Here is a 26,464-nt window from a genome sequence, read left to right as displayed (position 1 = left end):
CCCCCCCCCAGTAAACAGGGTGCACACCAATTTGGAGCCCAATGGGGCCCATCGGGTGCATGCCACTTGGCCCAGCCAAGAGGCGCCCACTAGGACCCCTTTTACGAAATCACTAATTAAGGAACAGTCTTTGCAAAGGTCACTCCTACCTTCCCAGGTTATGACAAGTGGCACACTGCATGTGTGCCACTTGTCACAATTTGTGAGTTTTCCTTTTTTTAGTAGACCCATTTATCCATAACATTTTATCTCTTAAATCATGAGCCCAAATCTCAAACATTTCCACGGTTTTATTCCTCGCGCCGACATTTTCAAAACAAGATCCCATGTTGATAGGTTTTGACGAAACATTTTTTCGCGAAAAAACCCGAACAAAATAACTCGACCGAAAGCATACTTTTTTCTCCTTTTTGAAAGAGGCACGACCATGCTCTCATGGAAGCAAACCCGTGCCTCCCGGAAGCAAATCCGTGTCTCTCGCAGAAGAAAAAAAGAAAACGCATTTTTTTCGTTTTTGAGAGGCACGGCCGTGCCTCTCACGAAAACAAACACGCCTCTCGTGGATGCAAATTCATACTTCTCATAGAAAAAAAGAAACAAGTTTTTTTTGTTTTCCGAGAGGCACGACTGTGCTTCTCGTGAAAGGAAAAAAAAACACATTTTTTCATATTTCGAGAGGCACAACCGTGCCTCTAGCTAAAGGAAAAAAGTTATTTTTTGCACAAAAACTTTTTTCTAAGTTTTTTTGTCCAAAAGCTAAGAAAGACCGGTGGAAAACCAAAAAGTCGAAAAAACCAAGGAAAAAAAAGCCAAAAACGCTTGCAAAAAATACAAAAATACAAAAATAGGAGGGAGCTCCCAAAGCGCAACACGTGGTGGCGGCTGAGTGCGTGCGAAGTGGCGCGCTCTTAGCCCACCACAAGTGACCCTTGGGGAGTATCTTGAACGAGTCCTCTTTGATTAGTTCCTCTCCCCCTCGTAATGTTCTGAAAGATTCCTTGCATTCTATAAAAAATTTGGACACTCCCAAGCACTTTTGGGACACTTCCGGGAACTCTCGAAACACTACTAAGACCATCCAGAACACGTCCGGTGCCCATTCTCAGATTCTCGAATGTCTTCTGGTTCTCTAACAGACAACTAGTCATTATGCTTATGACGTGCATGTTCAGTAAGTATGTGAACATGATTCAGAACACCTTTCGGTCTATAATTAAATTGAGATCAGGACACCCATATTAATTCCTACATATACAAAAAGATCTTTATCGGGCAAACTCTTTGTTTCCGCATACAATTCCCTTTACTCCACAGTACGTTAAAACCTGAAGCTAGACTTTTATAGGTTTCCTGTGATTCAACTAGTTTATCATAATATCAAGTTATCCCTGTTACCGGTTTTGTTCTATATTCTCGTGTTCGTGTTCCAGTATCCCCGTGATCACAATCAGGTTGTGTCTAGCAGGCGATGATGAATATCATAATACCGAGCGGGCCTGGAGAGTATCTCTCCATCGTGAGTGGAGCAAATCTGAATCTTGAATCAACGAGGGCCTTGTCATAATTTTTCATTATGGATGTAAGCTAACTTTATGATCTCCCAGTTATGGAAAACATTTGAGAACCCTAAAGTAACTATCTGGTACAGTGAACCTGTTGACAGTATCCTGGACTAAGGAGTATTAGCCTGTACGGTCCGTCGTTTATGGGCCGAACCAATGACCTACCGACCACTGGAGAAAGGACTACCAAAGTTGTGGCCCTCAACGTTAGCCAGATGTAGACCTTCAAAGACTTGGAGTTTACTTCAAGGAAAGTTCTAGTAGTCGACGTGTTTATTCCTAGTTGGTAACCGACCATATGTGTAATCTAGGTACCCCTGATGCATATATATATATAAGCCGGGGGGTTTAGTCCTTAGAGGGATACGAACACAAGACTTAGGGTTTAGAACATGATCGTACGATCTCAAGGTAGATCATATTGTACTCTGTACCCCATCCCATCAATACAATCCAAGCAGGATGTAAGGTTTTACCTCTTCGAGAGGGCCCGAACCTAGGTAAACATTGCCTCCCTTGTCTCCTGTTACCATTGTTCCTAGACACGTTCAAGATAACCAAGCGAACCAAGGCAACCAAGGCAACAATCAGAATCACTTTGCTACACTCAACCAGTTCCTTCCTAACCAGCCAAAGACCTTCAGCAATTGTGTTGAGGCAACTAATGCTGACGATTAGCTCGTGGACTTATGCAAGCATTTCGAGTGCAGTAATGTCAGACCTGAGGACTTTGTCAAGTTCACTTCCTTCCAACTCAAAGACCAAGTTGCAGAATGGTTCCAGCAGTACAAGGATTCCAGAGGAGGCCGTGTGATTACCTGGGATGAATTCCGTCAAGACTTTAAAGCTCATCATATTCCTCAGAGCGTGGTTGAAAGCAAGCGTGAGAAATTCTGCAACCTGAAGCAAGGCTCTATGTCTGTCTACGACTACAACAAGTTGTTTCAGAAGCTCGCCCGCTTTGCTAAGCAGGACGTCCCTGACGAGAAGAGCATGATATACCAGTTCAGGGGTGGTCTCAGAGAAGAAATCCAGCTAGCTCTTGTTCTCTTTGAGCCCTTGAGGTACGATGAGTTCTACAACATGGCATTGAAGCAAGAGGCTGCTCAACTGAGGTGTGATGCTTCCAAGAAGAGAGTCAGAGATGCTACTCCTTCTTCCTCTACTCAAGTGGACAAGCAGTAGAAGTATTGGCTTCCTCCTCCTCCGTTCCGTCAGCCGTATCAGAAGAACAAAGGTGGCAGTGGATCTTCCCACCCACCCAACCTTGGCTTTCAGAACAAGACTTCATCTCAAGCTCCAAGATAGAGTGCTCCGTATCACCGTCCGCTTTCAGAGGTCACGTGCAACAAGTGCCAACAGAAGGGTCACTATGCCAACAAGTGCTTCAACCAGAGGCGTCTCCCTCCTCCTCCTCCTGTGAGATCGGCAAGTACAACTGTGGTCAAGCATAACCCCAAGCACGCCAAGGTCAACTTGATGAATGCAGCTCAGGCAGAGGACTCGTCAGATGTCATCATGGGTAACCTTCCTGTTAACGATGTTCCTGCAAAAGTACTTTTTGATACTGCTGCATCGCATTCTTTCTTGTCATGCCCTTTTGCATCGAAGCACAATGTTGATACTGAGGTCATGCCCAAAGTCATGCAAGTTGTTTCTCCCGGCAAGCTTTTGACTTCTAGTCTGGTTGCTCCCGATATCTCTATCACGTTGGGCGACTACAAGTTTCTTTCTTCTCCGGTGGTTCTTGGAAATTCGGATATTGATCTTATTCTCGGAATGGATTGGCTTTCAAAGAACAAGGCGCATCTTGATTGTGCAGCCAGGCAGATTCAATTGACTCATTCGTCTGAGGGTGTAATTGTCTTTGCCGCTCGTGATGATACAATCCGGCTATTTTCTCTCAATGATAAGGGTGAACTGGATGCCATCTCACAAATTCCAGTCGTTTGCGAATATCAAGACGTCTTTCCAGAAGAGCTTCCAGGAATGCCTCCACACCGGCCAGTTGAATTCGTCATCGATCTTGAGCCTGGCACAGAACCAGTGTGCAAGCGTCCTTACAAGCTCGGACCTGAAGAGTTGAAGGAGCTGAAGAAGCAACTCGATATTCAAGAGCGAATGGGCCTCATCCAACCTAGTTCCTCTCCGTGGGGTTGTGGAGTTCTTTTTGTGAAGAAGAAGGATGGAACAGACCGACTTTGTGTTGACTACCGTCCATTGAACAAGAAGACTATCAAGAACAAATACCCACTTCCCAACATCAACGAGCTGTTCGAACAACTCAAAGGTGCCCAAGTATTCTCCAAGCTTGATCTCCGCATGGATTATCACCAGATTCGAATCCGTGAGCAAGATATTCCCAAGACGGCTTTCAGAACAAGCTATGGCTCATATGAATACACTGTCATGTCTTTTGGCCTCGTCAACGCTCCTCCGACTTTCTCTCGCATGATGAACTTCATCTTCAACGCCTACACCAATGACTTTGTTTTGGTCTATCTCGATGACATTCTGGTCTTTTCGAAGAACAAGGAAGATCATGCCAAACACTTGCTTTTGGTGCTTAATAAGCTCAGGGAACACCAGTTCTACGCCAAGTTCTCAAAGTGCGAATTTTGGCTCGATTAGGTTCTTTATCTTGGACATATCATCTCTGCCAAGGGCATTGCGGTGAATCCTGAGAAGGTGTCTGCAATTGTGAATTGGGAACCACCTCAGAACGTGAAGCAACTCCGTAGCTTCCTCGGTCTCGCAAGCTACTGTTGAAGGTTCGTGGAGAACTTTTCAAAGATCGTGAAGCCTCTCTCAAATCTTCTCCAGAAGCACGTCAAGTACGTTTGGTCTCTGGTGTGACATCGCTTGCAACACTTTGGAAAAGAAATTGGTCACTCCTCCAGTTATGACTCCTCCTGATGAATCCAAAGCATTCGAGGTCTTATGCGATGCCTCTCTCCAAGGTCTCGGTGCAGTGTTGATGCAAGAGAAGAAAGTTGTGGCTTATACTTCTCGCCAGTTGAAGCCCAACGAGAAGAACTACCCCACTCATGACCTCGAGTTGGCGGCAGTTGTGCATGCTCTTTTGACTTGGAGACATCTCTTATTGGGAAGAAAAATGGACATCTTCACTGACCACAAGAGTCTCAAGTACATCTTCACTCAGCCTAATCTCAACCTCAGGCAGACTCGCTGGGTCTAAATGATTCAAGAGTATAATCCAAGTATCGAGTATACTCCAGGCAAGGCCAATGTGATTGCTGACGCATTGAGCAGGAAGGCTTACTGCAACAGTCTGATTCTCAAGCCTTATCAACCCGAGCTTTGTGAAGCTTTCCGCAAACTTAATCTGCAAGTTGTTCCTCATGGTTTCCTCTCCAACCTTTAAGTCTCTCCTACCTTGGAAGAGCAGATTCGTCAAGCTCAACTTCTTGATGCTATGGTGAAGAAGGTGAAAATTGGGATTGCCAAGAGTCAACCCAAGTACAAGTGCTACCGCCTTGATGACAAGGACACTCTCTTCTTCCAGGATCGTATTGTTGTGCCCAAAGGTGACCTTCGTAAAGTGATCATGAACGAGGCTCACAATTCACTCCTCTCCATCCACCCTAGGAGCACGAAGATGTATCAGGACCTCAAGCAGGCTTATTGGTGGACTCGAATGAAGCGCGAGATTGCTTACTTCGTGAATGAATGTGATGTCTGCAGAAGAGTGAAGGCAGAACACCAAAGTCCAGCTGGTCTCCTCCAACCTCTTGCCATTCCAGAATGGAAGTTTGACCACATTGAGATGGACTTCGTGACTGGGTTTCCAAAGTCCAAGCGTGGCAATGATGCTATATTCGTTGTCATCGACAAACTCACTAAAGTGGCTCACTTGCTTCCTATCAAAGAGTCAATCACTGCAGCTCAATTGGCGGAGCTGTATACCTCTCGGTTTGTCTCGCTGCACGGTATTCCACAGGTGATCTCTTCAGACCGTGGCAGCATCTTTACCTCCAAGTTTTTGGATTCTTTTCAGAAGGCCATGGGCACCAACATCTGCTTCAGCACAACTTTCCATCCTCAAACTAGCGGTCAAGTCGAGCGTGTCAACCAGATTCTTGAAGATATACTCAGGGCTTGTGTGATCTCCTTCGGCATGAAGTGGGAGGATTGTCTTCCATATGCTGAATTCTCCTACAACAACAGTTTTCAAGCAAGTTCGGGCAAGGCCCCATTCGAAATTCTGTATGGCAGGAAGTGTCGTACCCCTCTCAACTGGTCTGAAACCAGTGAACGTCAACTTCTGGGAAATGACTTAATCACAGAGGCAGAGGAAATGTGCAAAGTCATTCGAGATAACTTCAAAGCAGCGCAATCGCGCCAGAAGAGCTACTATGATAGTAAGCACCATGATTTGGCCTTCGAGATCGGAGCTCATGTTTATCTCCGCGTCTCTCCAATGAAAGGTACTCGTCGCTTCGGTATCAAAGGGAAGCTTGCCCCTAGATACGTGGGACCTTTCAAGATCATCAGCAAGAGAGTTGATCTCGCCTATCAACTCGAGCTTCCTTCAAACTTTGCAAATGTGCATGACATGTTCCATGTGTCTCAGCTCCGCAAGTGCTTCAAAACTCCTGACCGCACCGTCAACTTCGAAGACATTGAGCTCCAAGAAGATCTCTCTTATCGTGAGCACCCCGCTGCTATTCTTGAAGAGACTGAACGCAAAACTCGCAATAAGTCAATCAAATTCCTCAAAGTCAAGTGGTCACACCATTCCGACCGTGAAGCCACCTGGGAATGCGAGGATCACCTCCGTTCTGAGTACCTGGCGTTCTTCCAGTCCTAGATCTCGGGACGAGATCCTTTCGTAGTGGTGGAGTGTTGTAACACCCCGGATATGATTTACCTAATATGTAATCCAACTCTTGCCGTTTCCGTCGTTAAGTTATTTTATTTTCTCGGGTTCGGGTTTTTGTCTCTGTGTGTTGTTGTCGTTGTCTTGCATCTCATATCATGTCATCATGTGCATTGCATTTGCATACGTGTTCGTCTCATGCATCCGAGCATTTTCCGCGTTGTCCGTGTTGCATTCCGGCGCTCCGTTCTCCTCTGGTGGTTATTTCTACCTTTCTTTTGTGTGTGAGGATTAAACATTTTTGGATTGGACCGAGACTTGCTAAGCGGCCTTGGTTTACTACCGGTAGACCGCATGTCAAGTTTCGTACCATTTGGACTTCGTTTTATGCTCCAACGGTTAACCGAGGGACCGAAAAGGCCTCGTGTGTGTTTCTGCCCAACACCCCTCCAATTTGGCCCAAAACCCACCAAAACCCTCTCCATCATCTAGTTCGATCACGATCGCGTGGCCGAGAACCGCACCTCATTTGGACTCTCCTAGCTCCTTCTATGCCTATTTAAAGACCCCCCCCTCTGAAATTCCGGATCTCCTTCGTCCCCAAACCCTAAAAATCGCCCCGCCGCCGCCGGACATGTCCGCCGCCTAAGCGGACACGTCTCCACCGCCGCCCGCAGCCAACCGGGGGCCGCCACGTGGCGCGCCGCCACCCGCAGCCACGCCGGCCCGCGCGGCCCGAGCCGCCGCGCCGCCTCCTTCCACAACCCGCCGCCACCTTCCTCAACGCCGGTGCGCCCCGCCGCCGCGCGCAGGTCGCGCCCGAGCTCCGGCGAGCTCCAGCTCCGGCTCCGCCGCTCGGCCGCGCCCTCCTCCGCCGCCCCGCGGCTAGCTCCGGCCGGATCCGGTGAGATCCGGCCCGGGGACCCCTTCTCCGGCCTCCCCCACCTCTAATCCGGCGCCCCCGCGCAAGAAATCCGGCGAGCTGCTTCGGGAACCGTGCCGGTGATCCAGATCCAGATCGGGAAACCCTAAGGGTTGACTTCCTTTTTTTCCTAAGTCTGCAGATTATATTGCCATGTTCATTGTGCCGTAACTTTGCATCCGTAGATCGGTTTTGGGTGTTTAGCATATCAAAATGTTCGCCTCAGAGAGCACATCATTTCATCTCATTGCATCATTCTCATTTGAGTTCATCTTGATGCCCGAAATGCTGTTGGAAGAGTGCTATTTGAGATATTTGTCAGATCTGCTGCACCAAATAGCTATTTGTCATTTTTACCATTATTAATGTGTGCATGATATGCCTCTGAGCTCTACATGTGTTTTGTCATATGCCTTGCCATCTTTCCAGAGATGCAATCCATGTATTTTTGTGATATGTGTGGTGACTATCACAAGCTTGCAAAGTGGTGCATTCGTTAATGCTGATTTCAGGGACTTAGCAATTCCACTAAGTCCTTGATTTGTTTTTATCAATATGCCATATGTTCATGTTGTTTCCTAGTGATCCGTGCCTCTTTTGAGGATGATCAGTAAGGATGTTTTGTTAATCTTGTAGTGCTCTATCCATCCATGTCTTTGTTTGCAATTATGGAGCACCCTAGCTTGAGTCAATCGAGCTCTACTTTTGCTATTTCGTGAATCTGGGAAGATTGTCTACTTGTTAGCGATTTTGCCGAGGATGTTGTAGTTGATCCGTGCATGCTATGTTATTGTTCTTGCCATGTCTAGCTTTTATAATATGTATTCTTGATGGGTGTATGCCTAGATTGTCATGCCTTGCTCTGTAGTGAGTGCTTCGAGCTTGTAAACATGCCTACTTGATATCTGATTTGCATGCTCCAGTTTTTCACTAAGTCTGAGATCTGATTATGTTTTTGCCATGTTCACATGCTTGCAATTGTATTTTCTGATCCCTTTTGGCTCAAGGTCACTAAGGGACTTTTGTGAGGCTCTTTGAGTAGCTCCATGCCATGCTTTTCTTTGCCATGTTAAGTTCCTGTAGCATATAGATTTCTTGCTCCAAAGAGTGCTATCTGATCTGAAATTCCAGACTAGTGTTAATTTCACTAAGTCTGAGATCTGTTTACCAATTGCACTTTTGCCATGCTTGTTTGAACCTGTTAATGGATGAATTGGCCGTAGCTCAGTGTTCATCTTTTGTTAAGCTTCATGAATTTCTCCCCGCCATGTATTTTTTTTGCCATGTTTGAGTGCTGTAGCATGTTTAACTTGTTGCATTTAGATGGCTACTTGCTGTTTATCGCAGACCGGTGCCATATTTGAATTGCTTGCCATTTCCAAACCGTGTCTCCAATTTCGGTGATCTCCATCCTCGTAGGGGCGCGCGCCCTCCACCCTCGTGGGCCCCCTGTTGCTCCACCGACGTACTCCTTCCTCCTATATATACCTACGTACCCCCAAACGATCAGATACGGAGCCAAAAAACTAATTCCACAGCCGTAACTTTCTGTATCCACGAGATCCCATCTTGGGGCCTGTTCCGGAGCTCCACCGGAGGGGGCATCCATCACGGAGGGCTTCTACATCAACACCATAGCCTCTCTGATGAAGTCTGAGTAGTTTACCTCAGACCTTCGGGTCCATAGTTATTAGCTAGATGGCTTCTTCTCTCTTTTTGATCTCAATAGAATGTTCTCCCCTCTCTTGTGGAGATCTATTCGATGTAATCTTCTTTTTGTGGTGTGTTTGTTGAGATCGATGAATTGTGGGTTTATGATCAAGATTATCTATGAACAGTCTGAATTCTTTTATGTATGATTGGTTATCTTTGCAAGTCTCTTCGAATTATCAGTTTGGTTTGGCCTACTAGATTGATCTTTCTTGCAATGGGAGAAGTGCTTAGCTTTGGGTTCAATCTTGCGGTGTCCTTTCCCAGTGATAGTAGGGGCAGCAAGGCACATATTGTATTGTTGCCATCGAGGATAACAAGATGGATTTTTTTATCATATTGCATGAATTTATCCCTCTACATCATGTCATCTTGCTTAAGGCTTTACTGTGTTTCATGAACTTGATACTCTAGATGCATGCTGGATAGCGGTCGATGAGTGGAGTAATAGTAGTAGATGCAAGCAGGAGTCGGTCTACTTGTCTCGGACGTGATGCCTATGCACATGATCATACCTAGATATTCTCATAACTATGCTCAATCCTGTCAATTGCTCAACAATAATTCATTCACCCACCGTAAAATACTTATGCTCTTGAGAGAAGCCACTAGTGAAACCTATGGCCCCCGGGTCTATCTTCATCATATTAATTTTCTAATACTTAGTTATTTCCTTTGATTATTTCCTTTGCTTTTATTTTACTTTGCATCTTTATCACAAAAATACCAAAAAATATTATTCTATCATATCTATCAGATCTCACTCTCGTAAGTGACCGTGAAGGGATTGACAACCCCTTATCGCGTTGGTTACGAGGAGTTATTTGTTTTGTGCAGGTACGAGGGACTCGCGCGTAGCCTCCTATTGGATTGATACCTTGGTTCTCAAAAACTGAGGGAAATACTTATGCTACTTTGCTGCATCATCCTTTCCTCTTAAAGGAAATCCAACGCAGTGCTCAAGAGGTAGCAAGAAGATTTCTGGCGCCGTTGCCGAGGAGTCTACGCAAAAGTCAACATACCAAGTACCCATCACAACCCTTATCTCCCGCATTACATTATTTGCCATTTTCCTCTCATTTTCCTCTCCCCCACTTCACCCTTGCCATTTTATTCGCCCTCTCTCTCTATCCTTCCTCTCTTTCTCTATTTGCCTCTTTTTGCCCGCTTGCTTTTTGTTTGCTTGTGTGTTGGATTGCTTGCTTCTCACGATGGCTCAAGATAACACTAAATTGTGTGACTTTACCAATACCAACAACAATGATTTTATTAGCACTCCGATTGCTCCTCTTATCGATGCTGAATCTTGTGAAATTAGTGCCGCTTTGCTGAATCTTGTCATGAAAGATCCGTTTTTCGGCCTTCCTAGTGAAGATGCCGCTACCCATCTAAATAGCTTCGTTGATTTGTGTGATATGCAAAAGAAGAAAGATGTGGATAATGATATTTTTAAGTTGAAGCTATTTCCTTTTTCGCTTAGAGATCGTTCTAAAGCTTGGTTTTCGTCTTTGCCTAAAAATAGTATTGATTCTTGGAACAAGTGCAAAGATGCTTTTATCTCTAAGTATTTTCCTCCCGCTAAGATCATCTCCCTTAGAAACGATATTATGAATTTTAAGCAACTTGATCATGAACATGTTGCACAAGCTTGGGAGAGGATGAAATTAATGATAAATAATTGCCCTACTCATGGTTTGAATTTGTGGATGATTATATAAAAAATTTATGCCGGATTGAATTTTGCTTCTAGAAATCTTTTAGATTCGGCCGCGGGAGGCACTTTTATGGAAATCACTTTAGGAGAAGCTACTAAACTCCTAGATAATATTATGGTTAATTATTCTCAATGGCATACTGAAAGATCTACTAATAAAAAGGTGCATGCGATAGAAGAAATTAATGTTTTGAGTGGAAAGATGGATGACCTTATGAAATTATTTGCTAGTAAGAGTGTTTCTTCTGATCCTAATGATATGCCCTTGTCTACTTTGATTGAGGATAATAATGAATATATGGATGTAAATTTTGTTGGTAGGAACAATTTTGGTAACAACGCATATAGAGGAAATTTTAATCCTAGGCCTTATCCTAGTAATCCCTCTAATAATTATGGTAATTCCAACAACAATTCTTATGGAAATTATAATAAGATGCCTTTGAATCTAATATTAAATAATTTATTACTTCTCAAAAGAATTTAAATGCTTTGATTGAAGAAAAATTTCTTAAGATTGATGAGTTGGCTAGGAACGTTGATAGAGTTTCTCTTGATGTTGATTCTTTGAAACTTAGATCTATTCCTTGATGTCTACTACACAACCTTCTTCTTGTAGACGTTGTTGGGCCTCCAAGTGCATAGGTTTGTAGGATAGTAGCAAATTTCCCTCAAGTGGATGACCTAAGGTTTATCAATCTGTAGGAGGCGTAGGATGAAGATGGTCTCTCTCAAGCAACCCTGCAACCAAATAACAAAGAGTCTCTTGTGTCCCCAACACACCAATACAATGGTAAATTGTATAGGTGCACTAGTTCGGCGAAGAGATGGTGATACAAGTGGTATATGGATAGTAGATAATGGTTTTTGTAATCTGAAATTATAAAAACAGCAAGGTAACTAATGATAAAAATGAGCACAAACGGTATTGCAGTGTAGCGACCAGACCTCAAACAGTCTGATCTCTGTGCTCCGGTGTCATCCCTGGATCAATAATGCTGACACCACACAGTACTCGAAGGATTTATAGCAGAGTAGCAATCACACACTTATAACATCGAGTGTCTCAAAAGAGAACTTATTACAATAAATATGGCTTAAGGCCATCTAATCACGATAACAACGGAAGGCTTGGAAGATAAGTGAGTCCATCAACTCCAACGGCATCACTGAGTATAGAACCACGACCTAAAAACTCCTTAATCGTCGTCTGAAAAGTCTGCAACATCAACGTTGCAGCCCGAAACGGGTCAGCACGTCGAATATGCTGGCAAGATAACACATAGAGAATAATGGAATGCAATAGCTATACTATATGCATATTTGGCTGGTGGAAAACTCTATGGTTACAGTTTTTGCGTAAAGCCAATTTTTCCCTACTTCAAAGGAATAAATTTAATTACTATCATGGTGGTTGTTAAACATTGAGAATGGTTGACAGCATTCTCAATCCCAATTAAAATAACATCATTAAACCCAACAAAATTAATTTAGAGTAACATGTTGAGATTCACATGATAATCCAGGTACTAGATACTCAAGATGTCCATAACCGGGGACACAGCTAACCATGATTAGTTTGTTACACTCTGCAGAGGTTTGCGCACTTTTCCGCACAAGACTCGATCGCCTCCGTTGGATTTCTCGCACTACATGGTGTTTGAGAAACGGATGACCGAGACATAGTCTTTCAGAAGCGCTAGCACCTTACGATCGGGTAGACCGTACCACCTACATCCCCTACATCTGCTAGTCTACCACTGTAAGAGTTCGCACAACTTAGTCAACTATGCCAGAGCCCATAATGGCTTGTGGCTGCACACGGAAGTTTCTAGTATGAATAATCTCATGATCCCTTTGAGCCTGGGTGGCGGTCCAAAAGAAAAACATGCAAGTCCTGGAAACCCCAGGTGCCTCAATCCACCCAGATGTGTGTTAGGTTGCCACCTTAGATAAACCATTAATTAACAATCTCACATCTATCATGGATATCACTCACCCAATCCACGTCTACTAGCATAGCATGGCATAATAAGCAAACGTAGAAGTAACTCCCAAAGGTTTGATAATAAATAGGTAATAGGTACTACCTCATCTACTTCCCATCCCACAATTTAATTAGATCCTAATCATGCAATGTGTGAGGATTGATCTAATGCAATAAAACTGGGTTGTAGAAAAAGTATGATCAAAGTGTTACTTGCCTTGCTGATGATCCGCGAAACCTAGAGATTCGAAGTAACAGGCGGCGCACTCCGGGTATTCTATCGCAGACAAACACACAAGCATACAATAAGTACTCATCTAATGCACAGGTAAAACTCAAATAGAAGATCTAACCAAAAAGTTCAACTTAAGAACCCTGGTTTGCAAAAAGAATCAAATCGAACGAAGCAAAAGAAATCAAACGGCGGAAGAAACAACTTCGTTCTAGTAATCTGGATCTAAGTCAAATTTTACAGTAGCAAAAACATGTGTAAGTTGATTATTCGGAAAGAGGGTTTCGAGACAAAACTCCAGGCGCTTGAATCGCCTGATTCCGATAAACGAGCAAAAAGTTATACTAAAACGAAAATCGGATCAGAAATCGCGATCAGCAAATAACCACGAAAAATCCGACAAAAAAGAAAAATAACGAACAGAATTTTTTTTAAACGGCACGGAAAACGAGGCGGCGGCGAACCTCGGGCGGCGCGCAACTCCGGCGGCGGCGGCGGCGGTTGGGGCTGGGGCTGGGGCATGCTAGGGTTAGGGCTGGCTCGGCTCGGGCCTCGGGCGCGCCTTATAAACGCCCCGGCCAGGCGGAGTCCTGGCCGAGTACGGCCCAAAGTCGGTTCCGCGTTTTTTTTTATAATTCCGCTCAGAAGAAAAATAAAAAGAAATACTAAACGGACTCCAAAGATCACGAAATAAATTTTCCCCGGTTCCTAAAATCAAGCCCGATAAAGTGAACATTTATCTGGGCCCAAACTACAACTTTGAAAAACACGCATTTTTCCTAAATTCAAATAAAAATACCGAAAAACTCTGAAATGAAAGTTATTTGATTTTTTTATTAAATCCTCAATATTTCTATATTTTGGGAAAGTCATTTTATTCCCTCTCTTATATTTTTGCAATAAAAATAATTGATGATAAAATAAATAAAATCAAATGATCCTGTTTACATAATTTGAGAAAACTCAAATATGTAAATAACGAAATCCCCAACTCTCTCCGTGGGTCCTTGAGTTGCTTAGGATTTTCTAGGATCAAAACCAAAAGCAAAATAAAATATGATATGCATGATGATCTAATGTATAACATTCCAAATTGAAAATTTGGGATGTTACAAACCTACCCCCCTTAAGATGAATCTCGCCCTCGAGATTCGGGTTGGCTAGAAAATAGGTGAGGGTGGTCTTTGAGCAAATCTTCCTCTCGCTCCCAGGTGCCTTCATCCTCCGTGTGGTGGCTCCACTGACTTTGCAAAACTTGATAACCTTGCTACGAGTAACTCGGCTGGCAAACACAAGAATCTTGACTGGTTTCTCCTCATAGGTCAAATTGTTATCCAACTGAATTGCTTCCAATGGCACTGTGTCTCTCAAAGGTATGTCAGCCATCTCCGCATGACACTTCTTCAACTGAGAAACGTGAAACACATCATGAACTCCTGTTAATCCTTCTGGCAATTTCAACTTGTAAGCCACTTCTCCCATACGCTCCAAAACTCGATATGGTCCTACAAATCGTGGCGCTAACTTCCCCTTAACTCCAAAGCGCTTAATCCCTCGAAGTGGGGATACTCGAAGATAAGCTCTGTCTCTGACTTCGTAAACTGTCTCCTTGCGTTTAGAATCTGCATAGCTCTTCTACCTGGACTGGGCTACCTTGAGCCTATCGCGAATCAACTTCACCTTCAGTTCAGACTCCTTAATCAGATCTGGTCCAAACAACTGGCGGTCTCCAACTTCGTCCCATGACAACGGTGTCCTGCACCTCCTTCCGTACAAAGCTTCGAAAGGGGCCATCTTCAAACTGGTCTGATAGCTATTATTGTAAGAGAACTCTGCATATGGCAAATTATCGTCCCAACTAGATCCATAATCTAGCGCACAAGCTCTCAGCATATCCTCCAAAATCTGATTGACTCTCTCAGTCTGTCCATCTGTCTGCGGATGAAAAGCTGTACTAAATTCTAACCTAGTACCCAAAGTCTCATGCATCTGCTACCAGAACTTTGAGGTAAACTGGGTTCCTCCATCTGATACAATACTCCTCGGAACTCCATGCAGACATACGATCCTGGTCATGTATATCTTTGCCAACTTAGCACTGGTGTAAGTGGTCTTTACTGGGATGAAATGAGCTACCTTCGTCAATCGATCAACTACGACCCAAATCGAGTCATAGCCTGAACGAGTCCTTGGTAATCCCATGATAAAATCCATGCCTAGCTTATCCCACTTCCATTCGGGTATCGGCAATGGTTGCAACAATCCTGCTGGCTTCTGATGCTCTGCCTTTACTCTCTGACATACGTCACAAACTACTACATACTCCGCAATATCCTTTTTCATTCCGGTCCACCAGAAAATATCCTTCAAATCCAAATACATCTTGGTATTTCCTGGGTGAATCAAATATGGTGAATCATGTGCCTCTTGCAGAATCAACTTCCTGATTTCCGGGTTATTGGGCACGTAAACACGGTCTTCAAACCACAGGGTGTCGTGCTCATCCTCGCAAAATCCTTTAGCTTTTCCTCAACAATAATAACATAATTGAATCACATAACTATCCCTCAACATGCAACAAAGAGTCAATCCAAAGTCACTTATAGCGGAGAACAAACGAAGAGATTATGGTAGGGTACGAAACAACCTCAAAGTTATTCTTTCCAATCAATCCGTTGGGCTATTCCTATAAGTGTCACAAATAGCCCTAGAGTTCGTACTAGAATAACACATTAAGACACAAATCAACCAAAACCCTAATGTCACATAGATACTCCAATGTCACCTCAAGTATCCGTGGGTATGATTATACAATATGCCTCACACAATCTCAGATTCATCTATTCAACCAACACATAGAACCTCAAAGAGTGCCCCAAAGTTTCTACCGGAGAGTCAAGACAAAAACATGTGCCAACCCCTATGCATAGGTTCATGGGCGGAACCTGCAAGTTGATCACCAAAACATACATCAAGTGGATCAATAGAATACCCCATTGTCACCACGGGTATCCCACGCAAGACATACATCAAGTGTTATCAAATCCTTAAAGACTCAATCTGATAAGATAACTTCAAAGGGAAAACTCAATCCATTACAAGAGAGTAGAGGGGGAGAAACATCATAAGATCCAACTATAATAGCAAAGCCCGCGATACATCAAGATCGTATCACCTCAAGAACACGAGAGAGAGAGAGAGAGAGAGAGAGATCAAACACATAGCTACTGGTACATACCCTCAGCCCAGAGGGAGAACTACTCCCTTGTCGTCATGGAGAGCACCGGCATGATGAAGATGGCCACCGTAGAGGGATTCCCCCTCCGACAGTGTGCCGGGACGGGTCTACATTGGTTTTCGGTGGCTGTGGAGGCTTCTGGCGGCGGAACTCCCGATCTATTGTGCTCCCCAAAGTTTTTAGGGTATATGGGTGATACATCTCCGTCGTATCTATAATTTTTGATTGTTCCATGCCAATATTATTCAACTTTCATATACTTTTTGGCAACTTTTTATACTATTTTTGGTACTAACATATTGATCCAGTGCCCAGTGCCAGTTCCTGTCTGTTGCATGTTTTTGGTTTCGCAGAATATCCATAGCAAATGGAGTCCAAACGGGATAAAAACGGACGAAGCTTATTTTTGGAAAATATGGAAAATTCGGAAGGAAAATCAACGCGAACCAGTGCCCGAGGTTCCCCTACCCTCGTGAGTCCACCGTAAGGCGGTTGACGCTCTTCTTTTGCCGCAAGAAAGCTAATATTCGGAAAAAATCACGGCGAAGGTTTCAGGCCAATCGGAGTTACGGACCTCCATATATATATATATATACGAAATAGTGAAACAGAGCCAGAACAGAACGCAGAACCAGAGAGAAACAGAGAGATAGATCCCATCTCGGAGGGGCTCTCGCCCCTCCCATGCCATGGAGGCCAAGGACCAGAGGGGAAACCCTTCTCCCATCTAGGGAGGAGGTCAAGGAAGAAGAGGAAGAAGGGGGCCCCTCTCCCCCTCTCCTCCGGTGGCGCCGGAATGCCGCCGTGGCCATCATCATCATCACCGCGATCTTCACCAACACCTCCGCCATCTTTACCAACATCTCCATCACCTTCCACCCTCTATCTACAGCGGTCCAATCTCCCGTAACCCGTTGTACCCTCTACTTGAACATGGTGCTTTATGCTTCATATTATTATCCAATGATGTGTTGCCATCCTATGATGTCTAAGTAGATTTTCGTTGTCCTACCGGTGGTCGATGAATTGCTATGATTGATTTAATTTTCTTGTGGTTATGTTGCTGTCCTTTGGTGCCCATCATATGATTGCGCGCATGGATCACACCCTAGGGTTAGTTGTATGTTGATAGGACTATGTATTGGAGGGCAAGAGTGACAGAAGCTTCAACCTAGCATAGAAATTGATGCATACGGGATTGAAGGGGGACCAATATACTTTAATGCTATGGTTGGGTTTTACCTTAATGAACGTTAGTAGTTGCGGATGCTTGCTAATAGTTCCAATCATAAGTGCATAGAATTCCAAGTAAGGGATGACATGCTAGAAGTGGCCTCTCCCACATAATACTTGCTATCGGTCTAGTAAAGTAGTCAATTGCTTAAGGGACAATTTCGCAACTCCTACCACCACTTTTCCACACTCACTATATTTACTTTATTGTTTATTTATCTAAACAGCCCCAACTTTTTATTTACGTACTCTTTATTATCTTGCAAACCTATCCAACAACACCTACAAAGTACTTCTAGTTTCATACTTGTTCTAGGTAAAGCGAACGTCAAGCGTGCGTAGAGTTGTATCGATGGTCGATAGAACTTGAGGGAATATTTGTTCTACCTTTATCTCCTCGTTGGGTTCGACACTCTTACTTATCGAAAACTATTGCGATCCCCTATACTTGTGGGTTATCAAGACCTTTTTCTGGCGCCGTTGCTGGGGAGCAATAGCGTGGGGTGAATATTCTCGCGTGTGATGTCTGCTTTATCACTAAGTAACTTTTATTTGTTGTTCTTAGTTGTTTCCTATCTTTAGTTATGGGTAGGAAACGCAAAATACCAAAAAAAATTAGTTGTACCTACTGAACCAATGGTTGAAGAACCAATCAAAATCTATCACATTGCTGAAGCTTATTACTTGGATCATCTTTGATCCCTATGTGCTAGTGCTAAAACCCCAACTAGCTTAGTTGAGGGCAAATCTTTAGATGAGCATGCTTGTTATGTGCGACACCGTATATCTGCAAAAGAGAAACTATTATGGGGTCAAATTCAAAGTTTGCAATGCTATGCTTGGAATTTATGTGAAATATATGATTTTACTTGTTGTACTGAAAACCCTAAGAAACACCTTCCCTATCAATGTGAGTTTAGTGATAATGAAATCGTATCTTCGTATGCTAAGGGTGTTTACAATTACTATGATGTTCAACAAATTGAAGAATTTGTTGCTTTTGAGGGTGCTTATGAAATTGCTTCTTTGATTGAAAAGTATGATGCTAATTTTCACAAATCTGAAAATTTTGCTATACTTAAATATTGCTATGATAATTATGCTTCTAATACCTATGTTAAACAATATATTGAGGAATACTCCGCTGTCCAAGAAGAGACTAATATTTTGCAGGAGTCTATGGAAGAAGAAATTGATGAAACTGTGAGCTCATTGGATGAAAAAGATGATGAGGAGAGCGAAGAACAAAAGGAGGAAGAGCGGATTGATCACCTGTGCCCACCTTCTAATGAGAGTAACTTTTCAACTCATACATTGTTTAATTCCCCTTCGTGCTTACCGAATGATGATTGCTATGATGACTGTTATGATCCCTTTGATTCTCTTGAAATATCCCTTTTTGATGATGCTTGCTATACTTGTGGCCAAGATGCCAATATGAATTATGCTTATGGAGATGAGCTTGCTATAGTTCCTTATGTTAAACATGAAGTTGTTGCTATTGCACCCACGCATGATAGTCCTATTATCTTTTTGAATTCTCCCAACTACACTATATCGGAGAAGTTTGCACTTATTAAGGATTATATTGATGGGTTGCCTTTTACTACTACACATGATGATTTTGATGAGTATAATATGCATGTGCTTGCTGCTCCTACTTGCAATTATTATGAGAGAGGAACTATATGAAGGAAATATGCCCTAGAGGCAATAATAAAGTTATTATTTATTTCCTTATATCATGATAAATGTTTATTATTCATGCTAGAATTGTATTAACCGGAAACATGATACATGTGTGAATACATAGACAAATAGAGTGTCACTAGTATGCCTCTACTTGACTAGCTCGTTAATCGAAGATGGTTATGTTTCCTAACCATGAACAAAAGAGTTGTTATTTGATTAACGGGATCACATCATTAGAAGAATGATGTGATTGACATGACCCATTCCATTAGCTTAGCACCCGATCGTTTAGTATGTTGCTATTGCTTTCTTCATGACTTATACATGTTCCTATGACTATGTGATTATGCAACTCCCGTTTGCCGAAGGAACACTTTGTGTGCTACCAAACATCACAACGTAACTGGGTGATTATAAAGGATCTCTACAGGTGTCTCCAAAGGTACATGTTGGGTTGGCGTATTTCGAGATTAGGATTTGTCACTCCGATTGTCGGAGAGGTATCTCTGGGCCCTCTCGGTAATGCACATCACATAAGCCTTGCAAGCATTGCAACTAATGAGTTAGTTGTGAGATGATGTATTACGGAACGAGTAAAGAGACTTGCTGGTAACGAGATTGAACTAGGTATTAAGATACCGACGATCGAATCTCGGGCAAGTAACATACCGATGACAAAGGGAACAACGTATGTTGTTATGCGGTCTGACCGATAAAGATCTTCATAGAATATGTGGGAGCCAATATGAGCATCTAGGTTCCGCTATTGGTTATTGACCGGAGACGTGTCTCGGTCATGTCTACATTGTTCTCGAACCCGTAGGGTCCGCACGCTTAAGGTTTCAATGATAGTTATATTATGAGTTTATTAGTTTTAATGTACCGAAGTTAGTTCGGAGTCCCGGATATGATCACGGACATAACGAGGAGTCTCAAAATGGTCGAGACATAAAGATTGATATATTGGACGGAAATATTTGGACACCGAAAGTGTTCCGGGGAAGTTTCGGATAAAATCGGAGTACTGGGGGGTTACCGAAACCCCCCGAGGGGTTAATGGGCCTCATGGGCCTAAAGTGGAGAAGAGGAGGGGAGGCCAGGGCAGGCCGCACGCCCCCTCTCTTCCTAGTACGAATTGGACAAGGAGGGAGGGGCGGCACCCCCCTTTCCTTCCTCTCCTCTCTCCCTTCCTTCCCCCTCTCCTACTTGGACAAGGAAAAGGAGGGAGTCCTACTCCCGGTAGGAGTAGGACTCCTCCCTGGCGCGCCTCATCATGGCCGGCCGCCCCTCCCCCTTGCTCCTTTATATACGGGGGCAGGGGGGCACCTCTAGACACAACAATTGATCCGTGAGATCTCTTAGCCGTGTGCGGTGCCCCCCTCCACCATAATCCTCGATATTATTGTAGCGGTGCTTAGGCGAAGCCCTGCGATGGTAGAACATCAAGATCGTCACCACGCCGTCGTGCTGACGGAACTCTTCCCTGACACTTTGCTGGATCGGAGTCCGGGGATCGTCATCGAGCTGAATGTGTGCTAAAACTCGGAGGTGTCGTAGTTTCGGTGCTTGATCGGTCGGGCCGTGAAGACGTACGACTACATCAACCGCGTTGTTATAACGCTTCCGCTTTCGGTCTACGAGGGTACGTAGATTACACTCTCCCCTCTCGTTGCTATGCATCACCATGATCTTGTGTGTGTGTAGGATTTTTTTGAAATTACTACGTTCCACAACACTATATCTCCACCTCTCTATGTTTCGAACACGATAAAATTGCAAGAAACTGTTTATACTATGCATTGGCCTTTACTTTCTGTGCATGAATTGTTCTTTTATGACATGCCAATGCATAGGAAGAGAGTTAGACTTCGTCATTACATGATATATGTTACTTTGTGCTCGCTACTAAATTACAAATCATTGCTAAATAAAATTGGCTTTGATATACCTTGGGATCCGGGTGGATTCACTACTTGAGCACTATATGCCTAGCTTAATGGCTTTAAAGAAAGCGCTGCCAGGGAGACAACCCGGAAGTTTTAGAGAGTCATTTATTTCTGTTGAGTGCTTTCATATAGTTTAAAAACAACAAAAATAAAGGGGGGAACCCAAGACTTTTCAAAAAAGGAAAGTGAAAGTGAGAAAGACAAGCACTGTTGAAGTGGGAGAGCTCCTTGAACTTTGTTCATGCTCACGGCAACTTTGTGAATCTTGATTACAGAAACTTGTCAACAAAAATAATTATCCCCTTGTACAATTCCATTTTATTATAAAAATAATGTGCCAAGGTTTGCCTTTAGCATGTTTACGACGCTTGTTGGTTTGTGCGGTGCAGGACAGAAACTTTGGCTGTAGTGCATGAATTTTTTTTTTTTTACTGGAACATCAAATGGTTCTGATTCTTTTTGCACTGTCTTGCTGTAAAATTTTTAATTTTGGCAGAATTTTTCAAGTATCAGAAGTATAGTGAATGTTCAGATTGCTACAGACTGTTCTGTTTTAGACAGATTCTGTTTTTGATGCATAGTTTGCTTGTTTTGATGAAACTATCAATTTATATCAGTGGATTAAGCCATGAAAAAGTTATATTACAGTAGACAAAATGCAAAAACAAAATATGAATTGGTTTGCAACAGTACTTAGAGTAGTGGTTTGTTTTATAATACTAACGGATCTTACCGAGTTTTCTGTTGAAGTTTTGTGTGGATGAAGTGTTCGATGATTGAGAAGGTCTCGATGTGAGAAGAAGGAAGAGAGGCAAGCGCTGAAGCTTGGCGATTCCCGAGGCACACCAAGTAAATATTCAAGGAGACTCAAGCGTCTAAGCTTGGGGATGCTGGGGAGGCATCCCCTCTTTTTTCAACAAGTATCGGTATGTTTTCGGATTTGTTTCGTTCATGCGATATGTGCAATCTTGGAGCGTCTTTGCTTTAGTTTTCATGTTTCTTTTTTGCACCATGCTAGTATGAGATAGTCCTTGGTTAGAATGCTCTTTGCACTTCACTTATATTCTTTGAGTATGGCTTTATAGAATGCTTCATGTGCTTCACTTATATCATTTGAAGTTTGGATTGCCTGTTTCTCTTCACTTAGACAACTGCCATTTGTAGAATGCTCTTTTGCTTCACTTATATTTGTTAGAGCGTGGGCATATCTTTTGTAGAAAGAATTAAACTCTCTTGCTTCACTTATATCTATTTAGAGAGATGACAAGAACTGATCATTCACATGGTTAGTCATAAAATCCTACATAAACTTGTAGATCGCTGAATATGATATGTTTGATTCCTTGCAATAGTTTTGCGATATAAAGGTGGTGATATTAGAGTCGTGCTAGTTGAGTAATTGCGAAATTGAGAAATACTTGTGTTGAGGTTTGCAAGTCCCGTAGCATGCACGTATGGTGAACCGTTATGTAACGAAGTCGGAGCATGAGGTGTTTATTGATTGTCTTCCTTATGAGTGGCGGTCGGAGACGAGCGATGGTCTTTTCCTACCAATCTATCCCCTAGGAGCATGCGCGTAGTACTTTGTTTCGATGACTAATAGATTTTTGCAATAAGTATGTGAGTTCTTTATGACTAATGTTGAGTCCATGCATTATACGCACTCTCACCCTTCCATCATTGCTAGCCTCTCTAGTACCGTGCAACTTTCGCCAGTACCATAAACCCACCATATACCTTCCTCAAAACAGCCACCATACCTACCTATTATGGCATTTTCATAGCCATTCCGAGATATATTGCCATGCAACTTCCATCATCATCATATACATGACTTGAGCATTTATTGTCATATTGCTTTGCATGATCGTAAGATAGCTAGCATGATGTTTTCATGGCTTGTCCGTTTTTTGATGTCATTGCTACGCTAGATCATTGCACATCCCGGTACACCACCGGAGGCATTCATATAGAGTTATATCTTTGTTCCAGATATCGAGTTGTAATATTGAGTTGTAAGTAAATAAAAGTGTGATGATCATCATTATTAGAGCATTGCCCCAAAAAAAAGAGAGGCCAAAGAAGCCTAAATAAAAAAAGGGGCCCAAAGAAGCCCGCAAAAAAGAGAGAAAGGGGCAATGTTACTATCCTTTTACCACACTTGTGCTTCAAAGTAGCACCATGTTCTTCATATAGATAGTCTCTTGAGTTATCACTTTCATATACTAGTGGTAATTTTCATTATAGAACTTGGCTTGTATATTCCAACGATGGGCTTCCTCAAATGCCCTAGGTCTTCATGAGCAAGCAAGTTGGATGCACACCCACTTAGTTTCAGTTTGAACTTTCATATACTTATAGCTCTAGTGCATCCGTTGCATGGCAATCCCTACTCCTCACGTTGATATCTATTAATGGGCATCTCCATAGCCCATTGATACGCCTAGTTGATGTGAGACTTTCTTCTTTTTTTGTCTTCTCCACATAACCCTCACCATCATATTCTATTCCACCTATAGTGCTATGTTCATGGCTCACGCTCATGTATTGCGTGAAAGTTGAAAAGGTATGAGAACGTCAAAAGTATGAAACAATTGCTCGGCTTGTCATCGGGGTTGTGCATGATGTGAATATCTTGTGTGGTGAAGATAGAGCATAGCCAGACTATATGATTTTGTAGGGATAAGCTTTCTTTGGCTATGTTATTTCAATAAGACATAATTGCTTGGTTGGTATGCTTGAAGTATTGCTTGGTTGTCATCGAGGAAGTAGGTGTCAGCCAAACATTAAAGAAAAAAAACTAGGAAGGCTGCTGTGAATCTACGTAATTCCAGCAGGCGCAAAAGACACTCTAATAGTGCTCTATTACCTGCAGCAACACGAAACCGAAAATACAGGAAAATGTGCGAGGATAGGGTACAAAGGAACATGTGTGGAACACCTACAGTGTTTCTATATATGTACGGCCATAATATGAAAATATCACACTTCTTATTTCTTAACGGTACACGTATTGGAAATTTGCGCCTTTCGTGCTAAAACTATCAGGAAACCACAGGAGGCCATCAGGTTCAGGAACTCAGTTTCAATTTTGAATGTGCTTTGCCAATGCTGGTGCTGGTAAGTGATAACCAGGCCAAAAGACCTTGCGAAGGTAGACGTAGAGATGTATTAGCAGAAAAGGTACACCATTGTGCGTCCATATACTAATATTAAGGAAATCGATTTGTTTAAGCAGAGTATCTTCGAAATAGCTCTTATCCCTTTCTCAACATTGTGCAAGATGTGAACTGCGGTACCAAGGTGGCATTATAATTCAAAGCAAAGTAATCAAATAACAACAAGATAAAAATATATGCTTACGGCTGCTTGAAGGATCATACTGCCATGCGCGCACGATCAGCTGGTTTGGTGGCTCCGGCATATCGAATTCACCGGATTCCACAACCTTCCTCCGTCGCAGGTCCACGGCAAAGATGCAGGAGCCGAGGAAGAAGTAGAGCTTGTCTGGGTCCGCGGGGTCGAGGAGCGCAAGCGCGGGGATGCTCCCTGGCAGCATGGCGTCGAGGTAGCTCTCGTCGGCCCAGATGTCCGGCAAGGGCACGCGGCGCTCGGGGTTCCATTTACCAGCCTCGGTGAGCGCCCACGTGCTCACCACCGGGGCGGCGGGATCGCCATGGATCTGCACGTACCTCAGCCTTCCGCTGCTCGCCTTCACGCAGCTGTGGGAGGCCCTGTTGGCCAAATTTTCCACTTTTCCCGGAAGCGGGTCATTGATCGTCGGAAGCGGGACGTGTAGCAGCTCCGGCTTGTCGGAGTAGGGGTCACAGGCGAGGAGGCCGTACGAGAGCTCCACCCACCAGAGCATCCCTCCGTGGGAGACGACCCCCTCGCAGAACCACTGCCGGTGCAGCGGCGGCGAGTAGGCGAGCTCCGTCACGGCCCACTTGTACTGCCCCACCGTGTAGCGGAGGAGCGTGGCGCGGCCGGAGCCGTCGCCGGAGGGCTGGGGCTCGGCGACCACGTAGCTGTCGCCCCTCGTCATTAGGCCGACGTTGGCGCCGTCGAAGCCCATGGGGCAGTTGTGCTCGCGGAAACAGGTGGCCTCACCTGTGCGCGCGTGGCAAAGGTGGTAGGTGACCTCCCCGCTAGGCTCCATGGCGCAGAGGAGGAGCAGGCCGGAGGGGTCCGCAGCGGCGACGTAGGGGTAGCTGGGGAGGCAGGGCGGCGGGGAGATGCGGAGCGACACGGTGAGGATTGAGGCGCGCGGGAGCTCGTCACAGGCGACGGAGACGTTGGTGCCCGGCGGGAAGGTGCGCTTCGCCTCCTTGTCCTTCACAACTTTAGGGATTCGAGCCAGGATGGACCACCGCTCCGGCAGCGGCGGCGGCGGCATGGCTGGCCCGGAGGGATTTGATCGATTAGGGTTAGGCCAACTCCAATACTGGACCCTGATTCGTCCGAGTCTGTCCGTTCTGGTCCAAACTGTTCCTAAAAAATATTATCCGGCTTGACCGATTTCGGGCATAAATTTTGGTCAGGCTTTGCGGTAGACACGCACGCGCCGTCTCGCCATTCGCCTAGGGCCCACGTGTCAGCCATCCAACTACCTCCCACCGATCCCATTAAATCCATATGAATGGATGGGCCCGCCGGTCAGCCAGCCAACCGCGTCAGGGTGCATCCTTTTTTGTGGTGAAGCCGTGGACCCCTCAGCCAGCCAGCCAGGCCAGTCCACTTCCACTTCCCCACCCCGTCTCCACGTCATTGCTCCCTTCGTGTTCGACACCAAACCCTAGCCTAGCGGCAGCACCCCACCTCGCTCCCCGCCAGCCGCCGCGATGGGCTTTTGGAAGTGGGTGACAGGCAAGAAGGGCAAGCACGACCGCGAGACGGGCCCGTCATTCGCCTCGCCTGGAAGCATGGCCACCCACTCCACCTCGCATGACGCATTCTTAATCTCCCGTCCGGCGACTCCTGTACGCTTCTGCCCGTACATCAAGATGGAGGTCTGCCACCGGTACTGGCTGATTGGAACTCCGCTGTCGTGGTCCGATGCCCACCTCCCCAACGCGTGGCATCTGAGCCCGGATCGGATGCCGGACCATTTTGGGGGCCGCTACCCCACCTCTGGAGATCACCTCCCTACATTGACCTGACCAAGGATGATGACTACGAGGATGGTGGCGCCTGAAGACGGCGACATCATCGACAGCGCGGGCGGGCGGCAGATCTACCTTTTTAAGTTTCTTTTTAAAATTCGAACTTAAGTACTATGTGCGGGCCGTGACGAAGATGTGAACAGTTTAATTGAGTTTGTTATATATATATATATTATGTTTTAAGCTATTTTGAAATGCCTTCTTTGGGTTTTTAAGGTGTAATGCC

At 44.3% G+C, this 26,464-nt stretch overlaps 1 protein-coding gene across 1 annotated transcript; it reads right to left on the bottom strand.

Moving 5' to 3' along the window:
- Positions 1-23,862: 23,862 nt before the first annotated feature.
- Positions 23,863-25,472, bottom strand: LOC119333919. Its single transcript, XM_037606636.1, has 2 exons — positions 24,440-25,472; positions 23,863-23,945 (listed from the first exon to the last, which is right to left on the bottom strand). Exons 1-2 carry the CDS (start codon positions 25,470-25,472, stop codon positions 23,863-23,865), a joined length of 1,116 nt encoding a protein of 371 aa, XP_037462533.1.
- Positions 25,473-26,464: the final 992 nt, after the last annotated feature.

The sequence above is a fragment of the Triticum dicoccoides genome, chromosome 7A (assembly GCF_002162155.2).
Source record: "Triticum dicoccoides isolate Atlit2015 ecotype Zavitan chromosome 7A, WEW_v2.0, whole genome shotgun sequence".
In the NCBI taxonomy this organism is placed as follows: domain Eukaryota; kingdom Viridiplantae; phylum Streptophyta; class Magnoliopsida; order Poales; family Poaceae; genus Triticum; species Triticum dicoccoides.
This window is presented reverse-complemented; position numbering and strand designations above follow the sequence as displayed.